We start from the raw sequence: 22,814 nt of genomic DNA, 5'->3' as shown, positions 1-22,814 counted from the left end.
AGAACTGAAACCTCCAGTATCATTTATTTATTTCAAAACAGGAAAAAAACTTTTCATGGGCTCTACAGTCTTCACCAGTTTTTAAATTCACTAAGCAGATACTTTCAAATGGAAAAGCTGCTTGGAGTATCTGAATATTTCTAAAAGCATAAAATTAAACATACATGCCAAATACTATTCTCACTGCAACAGGCTTTACAGCCTATTGAGAAAAACATTAATCATCCGCTGAAGTTACAGAAAAGCTAACTAAAACATTGTGCTAGTAGAGCAACAATACTAAGGATTGGCAGAAAAGTCAAAAATCTACAATAGATCAACACTCCCCTTCTTCCATAACAGTGAGTTAATGAGACAACACGCAAAACAACAACACAGAAACTGTGATTGCTCTGAAGCGGCTCTGCATAACATAAATCTTTGCTTAACTGATTACCACTGCTAAGGAACAGGAACTGGGATTCTCTAAGTCCATTATTTACAGCCAGATAGTTACTGAAGAGTGAACAGCTCTGCTACCCTGTGTGTATTTGACACAGCTTTTAGACCTTAGAAGAATCAGAAGCCAGGTGCACCTTATAACATTTAGAAAACTAATTGGGATATTGATCTGTTTGGCTGTCATTTGTTACTGAACTCAAATTTATTATCTATCCATATTCCATAACTTTTTATTACTGTAGCTCAAATATAACAGTGTCTTCAAACAAGTAAAATAGTAAGAAATCTTATAGGTAAGAAGGGACATAGTCTTTATCAGGCATACAAGTGGAGACCATATTTTGAAGGCGCAAACATCTACCAGTAGATATTCTTTTTTTACTGATTTATAGGTTAAACTTCTTTAAAAGTTTTCATCCTTATTCCATTTACAAGTGCACTCCATAAATTCAGTCCAGGATAGTCTTGTTCTGGTTGAAGCTAACTGAAATGTTACGACATCAGCAAAATTTACCCATTGGAGTTCTCCCAGAAGGCTTTGAGAATGAATATGAGGGTGAAGAAACTGGAGAGCACGTTAATCTGATGTATGATCAGAAGCAAAGAAAAATTTCAAGTCCAAACACTCCTAAAATAGATAAGCATCTCTTATGCTATATAATTCAACAGGATAAACTGCAAGACACTTCAGAAACTTGAAGTCAGATGCTTAGGTTCTCATGTAAAACTGAAAACAATGTCTTACCTTGACCTGAATTATATATTGCTTTCACAGATTTTTTCACCTTCTGTAGCGCAGTTCTGTCTTGATCCAATGCCTGTAACAATAAGTAGTAAACAAACTTTCAATGGAACACACTGTAACATTTAAAAAGAAATTCACAAAATAAGTAATTTCACAGGCTGGAAAAAACTGCAGATACAACACATTCAGCCTACAGGAAGGTGCAAGGTCATTCAACTCCTTCCAGGTGAACTAAAGAACTTAACTGAAAACGTGCTGAAGGCAGATTAAAGCAGCGGTGATAGTGCTAAAAGAAAAACACAATTTTAGCTTTGCAAGGAGCAGAGTATTTATTAAAATTGTAACATATGGGAATAAAAGGAAAAAAAAATAAAAATAAAAATAGTAGATGCCTCTACTCCAGCCCTGTAGCTTCTACTACAGCCAAAGTGTTTGTTAATTTTCATGGTTTGTCCACAACAAAAGTCTTCCAACTACAGGCACAGATTATCACACTGAACTCTTGCACCAAACTCCACAAGAGAATTTTATCAACACAGAAAATGAAAAGTAGCAAATCAAAAGCCTAAGGCCTGATTTAGTGCAACATAATGGAATTGGAATGAAACATTTAAAACAACAACAAAATATGCATATTCATTATTCTAGCATCCTGAATGTCACATTTCCTGCAATAGTTTCAAAATCCAAAGTAAATTTTATTCAATAATAAAAGATTCAAGATTAGATTTCTAGATACTTTCTTGAAGCAATTTAACTTCTCAACTACCCACTCCATCTGATGTGAGAAGCAAGATAAACATGAGAAAGAACTATTATGGCAAAGCCAAATAAAAGTAAACATTCATTTAGATTTGCGGAGTTGAGAAACTTAAAAGCCACATACTGGTACCACGTGCAGTGATCCAGTTCACTTAGGTGTGAGGTTTGGATAGCCTGCATACTTAACACTGCTATTGATGGAGAATATAAAAAGAAAAGTTTAAACCAGTTCTTATATTTTTTCCCCCTTTAGATAGGCAAGTTCCCTTCACATAAGCAATGTTAGATCAGTAATCTCAGGTTTTAATAAAGCTGGCAGTGTTTGCCTTCTATTTGCATTCAGATCACTGGACACTAGAGAACTTGTACTCAGAATTAGTGCCAGGATAGTAGTCCAACTAAGCCGTGGTATATGACAACCCTTGAGTAGTTGTGTTATTCAAACAGCTTAATGCCTGGAGCTCCTGCAGGTCTGGCATCTGAAAACTGCCAGACCAAGGCAGAATAGCAGCTACTCCTACAGCAGAATGTAACTCAGAGGGGGTCATCGCTAGTTATATTGAGTTAAAACTTTATCAATAAGCAGAGCTTTCACTGTCAGAGCTGAGATGATTGAAGCACTGGTCATTCCCCCCCAGCATGAAATCTGCCAGACCAGCTCAGTTGGAAGCAAAAGGAAGCTGTATTTACAAGAAAAATACAATGGAATGCAATGAATATATACAAAACATACAATATTTACAGGTATCTACAATTAATAAACAGCACAAGGACCCCCATGGGCCAAGGACCAGGGGAAGTTACTAGCGTCTCCCTCCCTGCCTCCCCCTTGTACAAAAGGCACAAGAGATAGAAGCAGAGAAGTTAATACCAGTCACAACAAAAGCAGTGCAGCCAAGGTCAAGCAGACGCAAGTCAGTATCTCCCAGCCTGAGGAAGTGAGAAGAGAGAAGAAACTGTTTACATTACTAGCTTAGGTCTATTCTTTTTCCAATGTGATTGTTTAGAATTACCATTATTTTCCTTTATACACCCAACAGTGATTTATTTACATTTTACTACTTTCTGTTCAAGACCTGTGAAAATTTTTTGAAGGCATAGCCTAAAACTACTACACATTAAGAAGCCCCAAAAAACCCAGAGCAGGAGCTCCAGGTCAGCTAGAATGTTAAGCACTGGAGATGGTCATAGTGCTACTAGCAAAGTTCAAAACACTGAGTGTTTCATTGCCTGCTTTCAGTAGGAACCCACAGAGAGAGGAAAAAAAACCCAAGAACAAAACAGTAAATGTATCATAGCTCTGTTTTGGAGTGGCCCAATTTTAACCAAGTAAAATATTAAGGTTGCATAATACATGTAAGTCTGTAACAAAGACAATGTAGTCTTTCTGGTTTTTAACTGAAAACCACTGTGCCCTCCACACAACCACATCTGTGGTAGCTAAAACTAGAAAGTCTGGAACCACAGAATTTACGTAAGTGCTTTCTCATACATTTTATCTCTAGCTTTTGATTTTCAGCAGAACAATAGAGGCAAAAAGATTCAGAACTGCAAATGCCATGATTTCCGTTGCTCCACAGTAAAGCAGTAGATTTTACTTGGCTATCATCTTGACAAAGTTTTTAAATTTCATAGAATAATAAGAACTCTCTGTTCCTTTTCAAGACAGTGCACAGCAGGCGGTTCTCCTTAGATTCCTTTGCAAACCCTGTCAAAAGCTTTTGCTTCTGCCTGCATGCTATGCCACACAGTTGCTAGTGTACATTTCTACTGAAGTTCTCTCCATCTTCAATGACCAGAAAAAAATTTATTCACTTGTCTATTATAAAGAGTTTGAACAGAAGATACTATAAGATTTTGAACTTTTTTTGTTTAAACACAACAACAGTTAACCTACATAAGATTCAGAGATAAAACTAGGGTTTAAACTCTAGTATTGAAACAAACTGGACATGCAGGAGGAGAAAATAAATACACCTGCAAGAAAGATGGTTCTTGTTCCTAAAGACATCAGTCTAGAGAACGAGGATAAATGTGCTAGAAAAATCTTCCAAATTGGATTTGCTGTAGAATTAAATTTAATCACTAATACAGGAGCAGGAGAAAAGAGAACATTATTTTAAGAGAGCAATCACTGAGCAAAGCAACATTCAGAGATGACATCCACTGCCTGAAGGAGCCAGTGATTTAAGCCAGACAGACATCACAGGTCAGTTTTGCATTTTTCTATCTGCAAATACAATCTTTATGTGAACTAGTTTTTCTTAGTCCAAAACTCTCTAAATAGGATAAATCTATGTGCACTTAAAACTGTATACTAGGGCGAAGGGTAAAATGCCTACTGCAGCAGGAACCCAATCCTGGGTAGGATTTCTAGGTACACAAAAACGGTTATCTAAAGGCTTGATGGCTGGTTTAGGGTGGAGGGGTTTTATTGTTTGGTTTTGTTTTGTTTGTTTTATATAACGGTAGGTAGTTTGATTCCAAATATACTACATTGCTCTTGAGTGTTTGGGGGTTTTTTTGGCTATTAATTTTTTTTTGCTGCATTCTGCTGCAGAGAAAGTAAGCTGCACTCAATGCTCAATTATTATTCCAAAGTGATCTTACCTTTTATGCATGTTAAACTAGGCAGGCACTGTCTTGCTTTCCCCAGTTAGGTAAAAGCATGCTTTTGCAGTACCCATTTTTTATTTTCCAGCATTTACAATACCAATTTTTTTTTTACTCTCCACCTTAGAAAACATAATTTGATCTTCCAGTAGAAGTGATATACTTTTATATTGTTCAGAGCTACAAAGCCTTAGAGAATCAAAGGGCCTCTGTTGACAATATCCAGGTATTCAGATGTGCTCCTTACTACCTTCCTGAATACTGAACTCTTCCTCATCACCACCCATTCCTGGAAAACGTTTCTTTTGTAACTTCTGCGATGACACTTCCCCGGAGGCCTTTTTAAACTTTGATGGGAGAACAGTTTCTTATCACAGTACATTAGAGGTTGGAAAGGACCTCAAGGGATCATCAAGTCTGACCCCCCTGCCAAAGCAGGATTACTTTGGGTAGTCTGCGCAGGAATGCATCAAGGTCAGTTTTGAAAATCTCCAGAGAAGGAGACTCCACAACCTTTCTGGTCAGCCTGTTGCAGTGCTCTGCCACCCCTCACCATAAAGTTTCTCATCATGTTGAGGTGAAATCTTATGATCTTGTACATTCTGTGCATTACTAACAGTACCTGCAACACACATTTGCTTACCTCATTGGCTGAACTAAAAGCTTTATTCTTGAAAACTGAACTTGGAGACAAGTTCCATCTTTATTCAAAACAAAGCAAAATTAGTGTTCACAAAATCCTCTGAGATATATTAGGGAATAACTAACAACCATATAACAAAGTAACATCTTACAAAGTTAAGGTTGTTCTGCACCATTATTGGGTTTTTTGCCCACAATGAAACCCAAACTAGAGAGGTTAGTAAGTTACTATATGCCACTCAAATCACAACACAAGAAAACCTCATAATAGCCCCAGCAAAACATAACCAAAACAGAAGATAAGAATCAGGGGGTGGTCTCCTGTAGCTCACCCACTGAGAAATGAGCAGACTACCAAATTTACTTATTTCTGTACATGGAGAAGTAATTCAAACTTGGGTCCTGCCCTTCACTCTCCACTTGGTACTGGCCCTGCCAGTCACCAGTGTGAAGTCTATTTCCAATTTTCGGTCTCAGCACACGTGTACGTGACAAAAACAGAGGAGTGGTTAAGAATTGTCTAGAGGCACAATCACTTTGTGTTAAAGATGGATACAGGCAAGCACAGTTTGAGCTTGTCCTGAAATACTTAAAAATCCCAAGAGTTAAAATGAGAGAAAGCAAACAAACCCCCCGATGTCATTGCTGCTGGCATCATGTAGTACACCGTCATTTACCAGTTACTCCCAAAATAAGACCAATTAAAAGATACATTTTTTACAAAACCCTGTGATCTTCCTGAAAATTTGAAACTTCAAGTGTCTCACCATAAACTAATGAAAAGAGCATTGGTAATCAAACTTAGAAAAAACATTTTACCAGAAAACTGTTTTTTTCAGGTAATGCCAAAGCTTGACAGAGATCTCCTCAGCCGAACTCCCCTCCCATCTCCTGCTGTTAGCTACATGGCCTGATGCAATGCAACAGCCTCTCTCCAAAGGGAAATATTTGAGAAAAATCATCAGCCCTTCAGTGCTGTGAAGGTCACATTAGATAAGCAAGCACATTAGTGTAGTCCCTAAAAAGAGTTGCAAGAAATAATAGTCACTATAAAAAGAAAAGTCACTAAATTCTCCTTCAAGTATATTCAAATGCCATCACAGTAGATACTGTTTGTAAAATCTCTTTCTAGAACCTCTAGTATGGCTAAACTGCAATGTTTTGAAAATTGAGCTTTGCAACCACACTCCTACCCAGAAGACTTTCTCTGCAAGAGAATGAATGCAGATAACAATTGCTACCCACGCATGATTACTTCTACGTAACATGAAGTTAGCATCACATTTTTCCTAATGAGCATGGAACAAACATTTAATCCTGTGTGCTCTCTGACACAGTTGGGAATATTTAACAGTATTTTCAGCAGTTCCTCCCTTTAAATTCTGAGTTGAATGACATGATTAGTTAGGATTGGGTGATTGGTTGGACTTGATGATCTTGGAGGTCACTTCCAACCTGGTTGATTCTGTGACATGGAGACAACTGTCTGCACAGCTATCATTCACCACATCCACATTCACTTCATTATACTAGTCAGCATTACTACCACTAATTAGAAACCAGACAGCAAAACCAGTGGCAGGTTTTCATGTCACTGCAGCACAATTTTACCTATTTCTTACTCCATCCAGCAGCAGATAAACACACTAGCATGATTAATGGAGTAAAAGGTGGTCAAAGCTCAGAAACCAGCAAACTCATAGCCAGACCCACAGCTCTGAAGATATCACTGTATATTTCCAAGTTGCACACACAACTTTTACTAAAAAGCTGTGTAGCACTAGCAAGTGGTTGCAGAGAACACTAGCAAGCCCTCCTACATCAGAAGTGCTTCTGTGTTTAAAAATAAGCAGTGCTGTTGCACTCTACTTTTAAGCAAGTTGTGGCATCTTATTTTTTCCCCAAGTTGACCTTTCTTGTCCATGTTAGTAATCTACTAAGTACTGCTTTAAAAGCAAAGGGAAAGATCTTAATCTAAGAAATAGAAGTCTGCTCTATAGCTGTGTTCTAACAAACCCCTCCTTACAATTTTTAAAGCCCAGTGGGAACACATTACACTTAGTGCAACTATTGGCTACCAAATATTACCCTATAAAAATCTTTTTTCCCAGCAGACAATTATACGGTTCCATGAAAATGGTATCAAAACAGAACTTTTAAGTAATTTTTAAGATACCTGTAATTTGAAAACTTAAATACATTATAAAATGCCCTTTTCACTCAAAATCTAACCTTGTGTGCAAATAATATACTAAGCATATTTCAAAACAGCCTAAAATAGAACAAGATTTATTTCGTAGAACAATCAAAAAATAAATACATCAAAAGACAGTTGAGGCAAGGTCTTCCAAAAAGAAGCAAACTGAAAAGAAGATGGCATGTAAACAGCATAAACACAAATGAATACATGCTAGCAGGCAAAGATTTATTATGAAATCATAAAATGTTTTGGAAGGAACCTTAAAGATCATCCAGTTCCAAATCCCCTGCCGTGGGCAGGGACACCTTCCACTAAACCAGGTTGCTCCAAGCGCCATCCAACCTGACCTTGAACACTGCCAGGGAGAGGGCATCCAAAACAAAGGGGAACCTGTCTCTAAGCAACCTGTTCCAATGCCTCACCACCTTCACACTGAAGAATTATTAGAAAGAAACATGATTCTTAGCAACCTGAATTGGAAAAATCCCACAAAAGTCTCTGGAGAATTGCCACCCCTCCATCCCTGCATCCACCATAACTGACTGCAAATTTCACTAACACTAGAGCTCTTGAGTTGCTACAACAAAGTTAAGGGCCACAAAATATTTCTCTTTCTTCTTTTGAAACCACAAAATATTTTGCAGCATGCTCTGTATTTAAGCTGTTATCCCAGTAACTCACAGGCATTATCCAGTCAGGGAGGAAAGATTAGGACTCATGAGTTACAATTATTTCTGCCTTCTCAGGCAGCAAAATTCTTTATTGCACACAGATTCTGTGATTGTTACAGGAACTGAAGAGTGGCACAGAGGGATAAATGAAGTATTCCTGCACTCAGCCACTGCCAGCCTCATGGTGGTGTTGCAATTGCAGAGAACATTTACACCTCCTAGCTCTGTAAATTTCAACTATAGTTATCTGTCAGTAACACGCATCAGCTAGCAGGAGAGACGTGGAGGAAATAAGAAACATATATCCATAGCAAATCAACCTGTTTCAGAATGTTATTACTACACCTAACTTAACTTTTTTTTTTTTTAAAGGAAAAAAAGCTAATCATCCCTGGATCTAAGGGGAGAAAGAGGCTGAGGAGACATGGTCTCTTTTTTGAGAGCAGAAACAACTCATGTTCCTCCTCCAAAGCCCAGAAGGAATACTTAAATGCATACATTGATGCATGACTACAGTATTCGACTTCATAATTATTCTGTTCAGTAGAAGAAGTTTTTTAAGGGTTAAAAAAAAAAAAAAAGTTAACAATTTTGAATTTAATTGTATCTATCTGCTCCAAGCTGCAGATTTCAAGAATTCCATTAGATTAAAAAAGAATAAAAAATAATAAAACTCCATTACAACACAGACTCCTATAGCATTCTAAGACACTGATGATAGCTCAGTTTAATTTTGTTGTTAGAGAGCGCTATGAGGACAGACTCAATAAGACTTCAACTTACATCACGTTAAACCTGTAACCACCACCACCACCTATGAAATTTAGAGCTACACTCAGACAACCAGCTAGGAAACTAACATCTAACCTTTCCTATAGTGTATGATGCAGGCTGACACTACAGGACTAACAGCAGGAGGGAGAACAACAACAAATTTAGAAACATTGCAAAACAATAAGTATGCATTCCTTTGTTGTTTTTAAGGAAGAAGGTAATAATGGAAATAAATGAGAAGTTTCACAATCTACAACAGGAGTCATGCTCCTGATCATTACGATTAGACTTTGGCCAGTGATGGAATTACAAAGTGCAAAAGAAGAGTTTTGAGTCTCCCCTTAGAAAAAGAAGGGAAAACAGAAGCATACTTTAGATGTAAAGCATTAATTTGGAATTTCAGTGTCATGGTCTTTGATACAAATATATTCCCTGGACATAGAATACATAGAATAGACCAGGTTGGAAGAGACCTTCAAGATCATCGCGTCCAACCCATCAACCAATCCAACACCACCTAAACAACTAACCCATGGCACCAAGCACCCCATCAAGTTGATTAGTTCGGAAAATTACAGAAAAGTTGAAATTAAAAAAAAAAAAAAAAAAAAATCAGAAGAGTCAATTCTAACATTTTAATAAAAGCCTTAGAATACAACTCAAGTTTCTCCTGCACTGTCTTTCACTGCTTTTGATCAACATACAAAAACAATTTGAGTGCACATTTATGCTAATATGTGCATCTCATCTTCACTGTGGTACAGAAACCCAGTCATCCTCTACAAGCAATACAATCCAACCCATAAATATGTAATACATCTTATATAATGATATATATGATTTAATTAAGAGTAATTCTATACACAATTTAAGACTAGCGTGAGATCCACTTTCTCAATATACAAGTAAAATGCAGTGAAATGAGAAGAGATATCTAACCTAAAGCAAAGATCTGTAATCTAATTAAATTCTTTAGGGTTTCTTTTGAAGATGTTGGCACACGTTTTGACCACTGCCAAACTGGTTATGTCTAGAAAGGAATCTGACTTACATACAAACACATAGCTATAGCAATTAGAGGTAAAAGAAAAGGATATAATAGCAACAGTGAAATCCTATAGTGTAAAGGTAACCTTAATTTGTCCAGAACTAATAAAGCCACTGGGACAAGACAGAACCTACCACTTTCTCTTTCATAAGGACACTTTAAATACAGTACAGATTTTAAAAGTATTGCTTTAAAACCACAATGAAGCTTTAAAGAATTTGGCAGCAATTTCCAGTACTTAGGAAACAGTGTGAGAGCTCTGCATGAAAACTGCTACTTCAGAGCTTCTTTTTAACCTAGTATTGCATTTGGTAAAAACAATGATATGTGATTTCTTTCGAAGTCTGTATCAGGGAACAGATGCCCTTAGAGCATATGCTATAAGTTTTCTTAAATTAAGCTTCAGGCATAACTTACAGCAAAGGTCCCAGACACAAATAAGTTACATTAAGAAAGACTCACTGTCAGTGCTCAGTTGCTGCACAGGACCTGAAAAAGATGGTTTTCCTGCTTCCCTCTACCAGTCACTCATTCCCAATACCTCCTTTGTACCAGCACACTAGTGTTCAGAAAAACACAAAGTGAAGAAATTGCATCAGATGAAAGCTGCCTTTTTTGTTGTGTTATGGCCAGCACAAAGGACAACTACACACAGGACAGCTTTACCCCTTTCAATAGATACACAAATTTAGAATAGATTAAACTGTCATGTGACCATAACCTGAGCAGACAGATGATATTTCATATTTCAACTACATTAAGATCTGTTCCACCCCAGCTGCATCCCTTGTATCTTCACAGTGCAAAAGTAGGTGGAATGCACTTTGAGACTGTAAAACTTGGATCCTTGGAAACCAACTCTGAAAAAGCAGCGATATTCACGCATGTAGGAGTTGAGCTCAGTTTTCTCCTTCACCAGCAGGGATGACTTGGGCTACAGATTTCCTTTTTTAAAATCTCACATTCTTTCTCTTCAATTTAAGATGGTTACATCCTTTAGAAACTCAGTCAACTATTTAAACTACGGTAACTAATTAATTCCTTATGCATTGTTGAAATTGATAGAAGCTTTTCCGGAAATACTTCACCTTGGCTCTCCTTTCACCGAGCAGCCCCTTCAGAAGCCCCACCTACTTCTCCTTGTTACCTGGGACAGCAAGTGCAAGCCTTCAGATGTCTGCACAGAGAAGACTTTCTACAAGATTTAGCATTAATTACGTAGTAGAGCTACTAACTCAACAATTATGTTCACTGGACCAATGAACATACATTTTGGGCTTTACATTTGCATAGGTCTTAGACATTAGCCCACATTTCACAAGCTATATTGATGTGCTCTGGCAAAATCAAATGATTAAACTCAAAATTATTCAAATTTCCATTGTATGTTTTATATTACAGTCTTAAGAGAGAAGGAAGGCTGATTGTTCCATGTAGAGATTGAAGAATGCTTTTACAGCCATAGTAAAAGAAAAGCTGTGATTCATCAGCCTTAACAAGGACAGTTGTTTGATATTGTATCTTTTGCCCTATACCCACTAAGAATAAAAGTCAATTAACTTCTTTATATTATTGCTGAACATCCAGCCTTTATGCAGAGAATGGAAACTTACTGAACCAATGCATCTAATTGAAACACTAGAACTACAAAGTCCTTTCAGAAAAATGTTTTGATTTCCTAAAATCCATAATCCTTTAGAGAAAAAAAATTAACTGACTCTTATTAAGATAGCTCCTAGCCTTTTAAAATTAACATTTTTAATATAGATTTCCTTTATGCATATATGGTTTTGGATAGAATCCTGGTGCATCTGAGAGTGAAGAACATTTACAGGTAAACATCTACCCGGCAAATCATAATAAAATTCCAGTTTACATCACAGAATCACAGGATGCACTGGATTGGAAGAAACCTCTACAGGTCATCTTGTTCAACCCCCCTACAGTAAGCAGGAACATCCCCACCTAGATCAGGCTGCTCAGAGACCCATCAAGCCTGACCTTGAATGCCACCAGGGATGGGGCTTTCACCACCTCCCTGGGCATGTTCCCAGTGTTCCAGCACCCTCATAAATAGTAAAGAGCTTCTTCCTAATGTCCAGCCAAAACCTACCCTTCTATGGTTTAAAACTGTTGTCCCCTGTCCTATTGCTACATGCTTTTGTAAACAGTCCTTCCCCAGGTCTCCCTTTGCTTCCCCAGGCTGAACCTCAACTCTCACAGCCTGTCTTTATAGGAGAGGTGCTCCAGCTCTCTGATCATTTTTGCAGTCCTCTTCTGGACCCTCTCCATCAGGTCCATGTCCTGGAAGAACATGTACTGAGGGCCCAAGAGTTGGACACAGTACTCCAGGGGGTCCCACCAGAGAGGAGTGGCAGAATCACCTCTCGATCTGTTGGCCATGCTTCTTTTGATGCAGCCCAGGATGCAATTTGCCTTCTGGGCTGCAAGTGCACATTGCTGGCTCATGTCCAATTTTGAATCCACCAGGACAAAGTCCACAGGACCTTGCACTTAACCTTGTTAAACCACATGAGGTTCACCTGGACCCAGCTTGCCCAAGTCCATTTAGATGACATCCCTTCCTTCTGGGATATCGACTGCACCACTCAGCTTGGTGTGGTCTGCAAATTTGCTGAGGGTGCACTCCATCCCACTGATGAAAATATTAAACAGTGCTGGTTCCAGTACAGACACCTGAGGGACACCACTTGTCATCCATCTCCATCTGGACATATGTCCACTACCCTCTGGATGTGATAATGCACACAATTCCTTACACACCAAACAGTCTACCCACTGAATCTGAATCTCTCCAATACAGAGAAAAAGGATGCTGTAGAGAACTGTGGCAAAGGCCTTGCAGAAGTCTAGATAGATGACATCTATTTTCTTTCCCTTATCCACTGATGTAGTCACTCCATTGCAGAAAGCCACTAGACAGGTCAGACAGGACTTGCCCTCAAGAAAGCCATGCCGGCTGTCTCAAATCAGCTCCCTGTCCTCCATGTGCCTTATCAGATCTTCTAGGAGAATCTATTCCATGATCTTCCCAGGCACAAAGGTGAGGCGGACAAGTCAGCAGCTCCTAGGGTCATTCTTTCTACCATTCTTAAAAATGGGATATAATGTTTCCCTTCTTGTAGTCACTAGGGACTTCACCTGACTGCCATGACTTTTCAAATATCACAGGTTTTAATTAAATTAAGGATAAGGAAAGTAGAAATGGTAAAAGGCATGGTAGTGATGCCGCCCTTAAGTTAGAAAGCCTTGGTTCAATTGCAACAGCTTTACAGAACTCCAGCTCAAAGTGTCCCTGTTCATAAACCAGAGGCACAGTGCACCAAGACAAATACCACTGCACACTGTTTGTACACTCCTTCCACAAGCATCGACTTCTCACTTTGGTTTGAGACAGTTATGGCCAACCAAGTGAAGGTACTTACATTCCCATGACCATAAATCTTTCCTTGTGAATTCACAAGAGAACATTGTAAGATTGTATTTTTGCTTGGCTTATTACAAGTTACCAGTGGGCTGATAGAACAGAATAAATCCTACACCTGGCAACTGCAGCCTTTCAAAGCTTTCATGAACGTCGCATTGTTTGGGTCTCTGAAAGCCAGTACTGCACAGAATGCTAAGGGCTGTGTTCGAGCAGGGCTGAAGGCAGGACACAAATAGAACAGAGCAGCAGAAAAGGAAGCTGTGTGCAATGATGCGAAAAATCCTATTGCTGATTTGTATTCTGCCTGAATATAAGGAAGAAAGTAAGAAAACCTTCAGCTCATTCACAGGAGGAATATAAATAGAAGATTCAATAAAGAACTACTTTTCTAAGCATTCACATTTGGAACATATTCAAACTCTAGTTATACTGTGAACAATCACAGAAGGCAACACTTGTTAATCACAAAATTGGAGTCCCAAAATTTGGAAATAGACTGATTTAATGCCAACATTATATACAGTTTGTGTAAAACACACAAATAAAACTCATGGTTAAAGACACAGTACAGTAGGTGATGGCAGCTGCAGCTAACTATCTCCCATGGTGGATGTGGTTGTATGGTACATTTCACAATCGTCATAAAAAGATGAAAGATAGAGCCTGAGGACCATAAACAAAGGATTATTTTACAGGCACTGAACTGACAAAGTCATAGGCAGTGAGAAAAAAAAATGGTGTTAAGAAAATAATACAAACAGTGAAGCAAAATAAGCAGCACAGTGGAAAAAACCCATTTAAATATACATCACTCCAAGAAAAAGACAAAGCAGATCTGCAATCCAGAATCCTTACAAGTAGTATGTATTACTTGCAGCTCCCTCATAAGGATTCTGCATAAAAACAAAGCCCCGTTAGAGAGCATGGGAAGGGGAACTACTCCTAGGTGAAGCTTTGCTGTTGTTTAAAGGAGGAAAAGCAAACAAATAACCCACACCAGACATAATTGTGCTGCTCAATAAAGACAATATCTACAGGCACAAGTAGAGCACAGTATTAGGATAGGATCTGTAAAACAAAATATACTTTGCCTACATAAACTGCATTTCAGACAAGTTTACTCCAGACCAGATCTAAACTGTTCTATGAACTGAAAGCCTGGTAGCAGTTAGGAGTGCCTCTTGCACTTGATTTTTATCCAAAAGGTAACCATTTTTATCTACTACAAAATCACTCCATGACATGAGACACTGCATAATAAGAGGGATAATTAGGAAATTTACTTCAAAACAACTCATGCTCCAAATTAGAACACAGCAAACCCTGCTGAAAATTGAGACCACTATCAAAGACTACTTGGTGAAAAGTGAGGCTGATTTCATAAGGCAATAGACTACCATGTGCTTACTCATCCTCTAGTTCTTCAAATTTTGTCATGCACATTTCTATACAAAATGTTATCCATTCAGTGCTTCTTGAAAGTGACATTAATCTACTACTGGAAACAAGAGGGCCCCTTGATAGGAGGTGAGATCTTCAGAGGGCTCCACCAAAAAAACCCAACCAACCAAAAACCCTAAAGCCAGAAGTGATGCTTGTTACATCTCAGTAAAGACTTGCTGCCTTTAGACATACAATTTGGTAAATAAACCTCTATAAAGGGCCTCATTGCCCTGTTGAATAAATCCCTAGAGTCTACCTTGTACTACTTTTAGTAGTACAGACACACACATGCAAACAAATCTCTCAACCAGCCAGAGACCTTATCCTGCCACTGGCAGTTGTTTTGGACCTGCTGCTACCTCTAGCAGACAACTGCCAGACCTTCTGTTTTTCGGTGATAGCTACTATATCATAGTTTTCCTGATGCACAATGGCTTCTAGTTTCTCCTGTTTGTTGTCCATCCTATATGCATTAATGTAGATGCACTTTAGCTGGACTAATGTTCCCAATTCCTACCTCATCTTTCTCAGGCACTTCCATGGCTTCTAATCCATCAACAACCCTTGCATCTCTGCTGGCCCATGTATCTCCAGCCCCTACCTCCACTGAGATAGTAGAAGGAGGGTCCTCAGTAGCACACCATCCTACAAGCACTGGTGTGTTGACCTCCTAGAAACAAGCCTGAGGAAAAGTTATAATCCCTCCCAATCTAGTTTAAAGCTCTTTCAACAAGCCCTGCTAATTCTTGCTGCAGAATCCTTTTCCCTCTATGAGGCAGGTGTATTCCATCTGCTGCCAGCAGGGCTGGTGCTGAGTATACCAACCCCTGACCAAAACCCCAAAGCCCTGCTGGTAACAATAGGCTCAGAGCCAGAAATTGATCTGCTGATGATTCCTGTTAAATCCCTCATCAATCCCTTCAACTGGACAGATGGAGGAGAACATAATTTGTGCTCCTGATTGCTTAACCAGTTGGCCCAATATACTGAGGTCTCTCTTACTTGTTTTTGGACTTCTTGTGGCCATATCATTGCTCCCCACCTGATAAACCAAAAGTGGGTAACAATAATGACAACTTCCTATAGATAATGTAGTCTAACAACAACACTTAAGTCAAACCATCAGTTTCTAAAGGCTGAAAAGAAAACCCTTTGGGGCAATAAGTCTGCAAGTGTTCTTTACATTGCACAAAGCCTCTGATCTGACAGAGGCAACACATGAAAGGAAATGAATGCGCTTTCTTGCACAAAGGAGGAGCACAAGATAGTGCCCAACTGCATGACAGGCAACTCTATTTTCAAGTTTCTACTGACATCATTAAAGAAAAAATATCTAATATTTCAGTATGCTTTTAGGGTCCCTAGCAGGCATAAGAGGTATCACAAAGGTCCAAGAAGCTCCCTTTATGTTTACAAGTAAATGAGCATAGAAAGCCAGTGTCAAGGATGGATGCAAATGGAAGACACCAAGAAACAATAGCTTAAGTAGAAAGCTCTAAGGCTACTCTTCCCCACAAAGAAAAACCAAACAGCTGAAGGTGTATACATGAGTCACCTCAGCTATTGTAGTGGAATCAAAGCATCAATTTTTTTCATGAGAATAATCATCAAGATGATGCTCATTCTGCTTCTATATCCCAGAGAACATTTTTTGTTAAGAACTCAATTAGAGACAGTAAATTATAAAACAAATCACAACCTTCACAAAGCAGATCATCTTATTCTCAAGTTTAGTCCTTGACAAAATCCACAAGCTCCAATATGCTGCATTTCATGCACCTTTGAATATGTCATGGTTTCTTGACATCTGCCTTCCTGCCTGCCATTAAAAATATACCACTTTTGGTAAACATTGTTTTAAGTTACTAACCTGAAATAGCTCACCCCACTTGTAACACTTTGGGTCCTTTTCTGTACTTGCTATTAAGGTTTCCTCTGGGCTCCTGTCTTTGTGTTGGTCTAAGCTCACACAACATGACTGCTGTATCTTCAATGTAGTCTTTTCCTCCTCCCACTTTCACTTGGAGAATTTCATGGCTTTCTTCCTCATCTCAATTCCCATTCTCTTGTTCTGTTTATCAATTGATCAGTGCCTTTTGGAGAGCTTACAAAACTCATTGTGTATTCTGGCTGAGAGCTCAGTAAAAGCTCATATCCTTAAAAACAATACATTAATTCTACTACCTACCTAAACAGTTAAAAAGTAACACATTTTAACACACTTTCAAAATAACTGCAAACCAGCCAAAGAACACACCACATACCCACAGACTAACCAGAGTTGCATGTGGCACAACAGACTTCGCAGCCCAGGGTAGGAATACAGGGCAGGACAGCACCACTCACTTCAGGAACCACTCAGACACCTTCAACTGGTGCAAGAATAGGTGCTACACAAATTTGGCCTGTGAAACACTGAAAAGTGCTGATCTAGGTTTTGGCCCATAATTACAAGTTCCATACAGCTAATAGTTACAATAAGGCTTTTTTAGTAACTAACACATTTCAATTCCAGGGATCCTTTCAGATTCTTTATTACACTAAACTACCTTGAATAACCTTCACATGACAAGGTAATACTACATGGTCACTCAGGTACAACACAAGTTCACCTGCTGCAACTACTGTGTACAGACTTTTACATAAAGGAACTTTAAATTTAAAAGAATTTCACTGCAGCATGACTATTCCATACCAATTAGAGGCAACTTCATTTCTTCAAGTGTTCTGTGAGGTTAAGAAAATTTTCTGGGCAATTTGTGGTAGCACATAACTGTATTTTGGCTCGAATACTTAGTTTAGAAAGTGCTATTCCTATAACAAAGCATCAGCAACTTTAACTGAGCTACATAACTCAGAGAATCCTCAATCTTACAGGAAAACAAGCCTTTCTATGGTACAGCAGTATCTTCTGATCCCTACACATGTCAGTAAAAGTGAAGTAAGGTATCACAGGCTCCCAGAGTTCAGTTTATTATGGGATTAGAGGGTGTGTACTGGATATTGGAGGGGGGTGGGGGGTGGAGATCAAGCATATGCTAAGCTTGATGGAAAAGCATACAGAAAAACAAAAATTAAAGTAGCTGGAGGAAATTTTCTACTACAAAAAGGATATTCCAAAGATTTTCTTTATGAAGCTATCATAGGATACCCTACTAGTATACATTTCTGAAGGTCAAAGCTAAAAATAAACTATCTTCTGCACCACTTTGTTTCACAGTTGAGTGGTACAACAACTAATATAAACCCCAAAAGTAAAGTTCCACACCCCCCCCCAGTTCTCACAAGGCAAATCTCAGCGCTGATTCTATTGCTGCAATGAATACAAAGTGCCTTCCTGCATGGTAAGAGAACAGTTGATGTAAAATTGACACTCCAAAGGAAAACAGACTCTTATTAAAACACTCTGTAGTTTAGAAAGATTAGAGTGGACAGTCACATGGCATGCTGCCTTTTTGACAATGGAAATTTGTACAAGCCCTGCATTCAAAAGCAAGGCTGTCAAAAACATACCACTGTTTGAAATCAGCTTCTTCCCTTAATGTCTTATAGAACACAGATGTCTTGGCAAGGTTGGCACTAAAAAAAACCCCAAGCTATTCAACCAGCTGCTTTGATTTTGTTATGCCTGAACAGTCACATGCTCAGTTGAAACCTCTATTCTGTTTATGCCTTGAGTCAGTATAAAGGTTTTTGTTGTTTATTAGCATGAGCAGAAGTTTTTAAATGATTTCTTGTGATATAAAGAAACAAGACTGCTGTAGAAATAATTTACCCAAATTAATAAAAGTCTTGATATATCAATAAGTTATTAACAATGTATGACTGTCCAAAGACCATAGAATATAAGCAGAGTTGTTCTTTTTCCAAACCTTAGATATATAACCAACATACAGCATTTTAACAAGTGAAATGAAATTGAAGTGTTCATAGCTACCCCTGTGCATGCTCACAGCCTGGAGCACGTACCTCAGACCACATTTTCACTGGTTATCTTCCATTAATAACACTGTGCAGTCTTTGCTACTATCTAACTTACAGACCTTAAAAGCGTCTGCACCATAGCTTACAAAGTACTGTGATCAGAAAGTACACTTTATGAATCACCCAGCAGTTTCCAAACAACTCACTTGTTAGAAGAATAATTTTCAAAGAGATGTACCTAAATATATCTTTTAGGCACTCCAAATATGAAACACAATTGACACCTTGGAGCCAAATTGATCTAAACTGATAGCAAAAGGGGATAAAACCCTGGCTGTGCATTATCTTGCTTCACCTGTAAATACCATTCTCTGAGCCATCTGAAGTGTACTCAAGAACACCACATCTGTGAGGTCTTAACTTCAAGCAGATCATCACTGGTGCTACTGAACTACTGAAGTAAAAGCAGAAGCGTTTCACTTAACACTGGCGTCAGTAAACATAAAGAGTAATTTTCTAACTGGTTGTGCTGCAACTCATTCATCATAAATCACATCAAATAGGGAGTATTTGCCACAAAATGTTTACAAATATACAAATATTTTCCCAAATTGTGCACCTTATATATTTTAAAATACTGTTAGTTCTTGGATGAGTTATTCTTTTCCAAGATGATGCTTTTATTACAGTTGCGCTATTGAATACAAACCCAATTGATTCAGAGAGGAAAGAACACAAATGGATTAAAGCAATGGGGGGGTCCTGTTCTGCTTAAATACTTCTTCATACCTGATAAACAGATATGGGCTACTGTCTACTGTTATTATAAGCTCAGGGGAGAAAAAAAGCTAGAGGTCAGTTACCCCAAAAAATCCCAGACCCCATTGTGGCTAGACTTAATTCAATGCCTGTAACAATACATCCTTTATTCCATTCAGTACGGTATAAAGACTTTGCAGCATAACATACCTAGCAAGTCACAAAATCAGGACAGAAAAATTTTACTATTTCAACCTGTCAGATACAACAGGAAAGATACCTTAACCCATATTTGCATCTCCATGAAAGAAAGAAAAACATGGAGAAAGATTAAAAGTCTGGACCACTCTCTCTTTTGCACCCATGACTTCAAGGATGAGATTAGGCATACACAAACACTCTGCACCAAGAATGGTTGTGCCTTCTACCAGGTGCTGCAGGAGGCATGATGAAAGAAAGAATCCAGGACAGGCACTCCTCCAGCTGACTCAGTGTGCTAACTTGAAAGAGGGGAAAAAAAAAAAAGCTCTAAACAGAGTCAGGTGCAACTCGATTCAGTATCGTTCTCCCTCCCCCCCCCCCCCCCTTATTTAGAAACATTTGCAATTGTGCTGTCCACTCTAAAAGTCATGATAAATGTCTCAAATTTGCACTCTATTTCACCTTGGTTTGAGTAGAATGAGGGTTTTTTTCTGTTTATTTGTTTGCTTTTAAGGTAAAGAAACAAAGAATTTTTCATTCCACCATGTACTGAACTATTAAAGCAGGGCAAACTACCAAACACTCCAGCTGCCTATTACATCCTTATTCAAGGGTTTATCAGAAGGCACAAGTTCCCATTTCAGCTGAATGTTCCAAGCAATGAAGTGGTCTGCCAGGCTAAGAAACTCAGAAATTGTGCCCACACAATTGAGGATTTTCTGCAGCTGCCTGGACTTCCAGACATCTTGCAACCCAACATAATAGCTCACAACACATGCACCACAAACACCTACTAGTCCTTCATAAACCCAATGTTCTGGACATCAGTTCCCACTCATTATATACATTCTGCAAAATCTACAAAGTATGTACAGTAACCCCTAAAAGCACTGCATTTGTTACATACTTCCAGACCAACTCTACTGAAAGCCTAGCTCTCCCAAAGCTGTCAAACTTGATACATATATAGTAATCCTTATGATTATTTAATGTCCTTTAAGTAGTTATCAGTCAAACCAGGTCCCGGCAAGTACTTCTAGGCCATCTTCTTGTAGAAGACCCTTACAGGTATCATTGCACTAGCAAACTATTTGCTAGTGTCAGGCATGTTTTGATCAGTCTTTCACTACTCTGTGGTCTAATCCACAGCCACATTTGGCAGTTATTACAACTTGGCTAAGCAGATTTCAGATTCAGCATTAAAATAGCTTTACTGCTTGGCAGATGTCCTGCTTGGTGTACTGGGTTTACATGGCAAGGTTTTGATTGCCAGGGTGGGAGGCTGAAGAGGTTGCTTCTGTGAGAAGGTACCAGAAGCTGCCTCTATGTCAGACAGAGCTAGCTCCAATTCCACAAAGATAGAAATGTGGCTTATTTATCAATCTTCAAAGAACAATCCTCCCATCAATCACACAATGTAACCTAGGCACAAGATTTTCATCTGCTTCTGGCCTTGAACTGAAACCCGGTAACTTCCTATACACAATATGAAGGTGGTTTCATTAAAGTTACAGTAACAGTCTGACCTTCTGAGCAAGCTCCTTTCTCTTTCAATTTCTCTTAATCAGTTTTAGCCACTTTTATTATTTTTTTTTAATATGGAAGTTACCATGCAAGGACTAGAGAGGTTTAAATATAATGAGACTGGGGAACACAGCAAAACTCAAGTACCAGGGAAGACTTTGCAAGCTAAAAATAAGTCAAGTTTCCATACACTGGAAGTAATGGCTTGTGGGGAATAACTACTCTTTTTTCCTTCCTTAACAGCAGTTTAAATATGACACCAAATATAAACTTCTGTAAACTTTATGAAGAGTCATCTGTTAAAACTGTTAAGTGATTCCATCAGACTTAAAAAAAATAAACATATATTTAAAATCATCTGAAAGCCAAACACCAAAATACTCAGAACACAAACAGGAAAGAAAATTAACTTATAATTTACTGTCTATCATAAGACAAATAAGTACGCACAGGCCATGACATCAAGAAGGTAATATTTTAAGCACTGGCTTTAATGACTATATGGGCATAACCTATCCATTCATAGACAACTTTAATCATAGAATCAATAAGGTTAATACTAACATGCTGTTAGAAAAATTTAAAAATACAGTCCTTTGTATAAAACAAAAAGAATTCCATTTTCCCATGCATTAAATTTCACACCACAGAGACAGAGAACCTAATTTTCTAAAGACTAAGAGCTTGTCTGGGAAAGAAAAGATAAGAAACATTAACTCTTACAGAATAAAGTAAGAAAGAATGAGACTGCAGTTTGCAAAGGAAATGAAAAAAAGCAACTGGATAAAGTAAACACTGCCTGTCACAGAAACAGAACTATGCCCTAATGAACATCAAAAGGAAAAAAAAAACCACCAAAACCCAATATTGCTCTCAGTATCTACAGGCCTCAAAAAAACTTTGTAACTAAATCTAATGATACAGTTTGCTATCTCTGTAAAGAAATGAGGGGACCCACATGATGAAGACAATGTGAAAGCATATTCCCCCACCCTACATGAAGAACTTCATCTTCCTTTTCACCTTTTTTCCTTCTCCTTAAACTGTGGGGTAGATATCTCTTTTGGTATTTTTTTTTTCCATGCTCAAAAACTGGCAGGCAAAGCATCCAGCTGAGGAAACAAATTATTCATTATACCAGAAAAGAACAACATCAGGAATGAAAAAGCAAAGAGGCAAGCAATCTTGATTTTCAGCAGCAAGACCCAAGGAACTAGCCCTTGCTTCTGTATAGTCCAAAGCTATCCATTCCCTCTTCCAAGCGCAGAAGCAAGTCAGGAAAAGCAGGCTAGGTAACAGGGGTAGTAACAAATGCCACTCCTGCAGCACCCACAACTGTCAGTGGCTAAAGAGGAAATGTGTAACCCAGTACAGTGGTTCACCCACCCTTTGATATAAGGATGTGTATAGAAATAAGAACAAAGAAACATCTTGGTTAACAAGTTAAGCTTGGAGGACTACAACCTTTACTTCTTTCATGTCTACTACACAACTGATCAAAATAAAAGAGATGAGAAAAACAACTTCAAAGGCAGTGCAGAACAAAAAAAAAAGTCACCCTTTTCTAACTAACAGCAGCTGGCTATGTATTTTTAAATCGTGAACTAATCGTCTCCACT

General features: G+C 38.4%; 1 protein-coding gene across 4 annotated transcripts in view; it reads right to left on the bottom strand.

The window, feature by feature from the left end:
• ASAP1 (ArfGAP with SH3 domain, ankyrin repeat and PH domain 1) overlaps positions 1–22,814 on the bottom strand; it is a 108,545-nt gene that overhangs the window by 62,603 nt on the left and 23,128 nt on the right. For all 4 annotated transcript variants that reach the window (XM_054167379.1, XM_054167382.1, XM_054167383.1 and 1 more), the window contains exon 3: positions 1,187–1,259. In XM_054167379.1, the coding sequence (XP_054023354.1) occupies positions 1,187–1,259 (73 nt within the window). The remainder of the gene's footprint in view (positions 1–1,186; positions 1,260–22,814) is intronic.

Source organism: Dryobates pubescens, chromosome 14 (genome assembly GCF_014839835.1).
Source record: "Dryobates pubescens isolate bDryPub1 chromosome 14, bDryPub1.pri, whole genome shotgun sequence".
Taxonomy (NCBI): Eukaryota; Metazoa; Chordata; class Aves; order Piciformes; family Picidae; genus Dryobates; species Dryobates pubescens.
The sequence above is the reverse complement of the archived record's forward strand: the minus strand, read 5'-3'. Positions and strand labels throughout refer to the sequence as shown.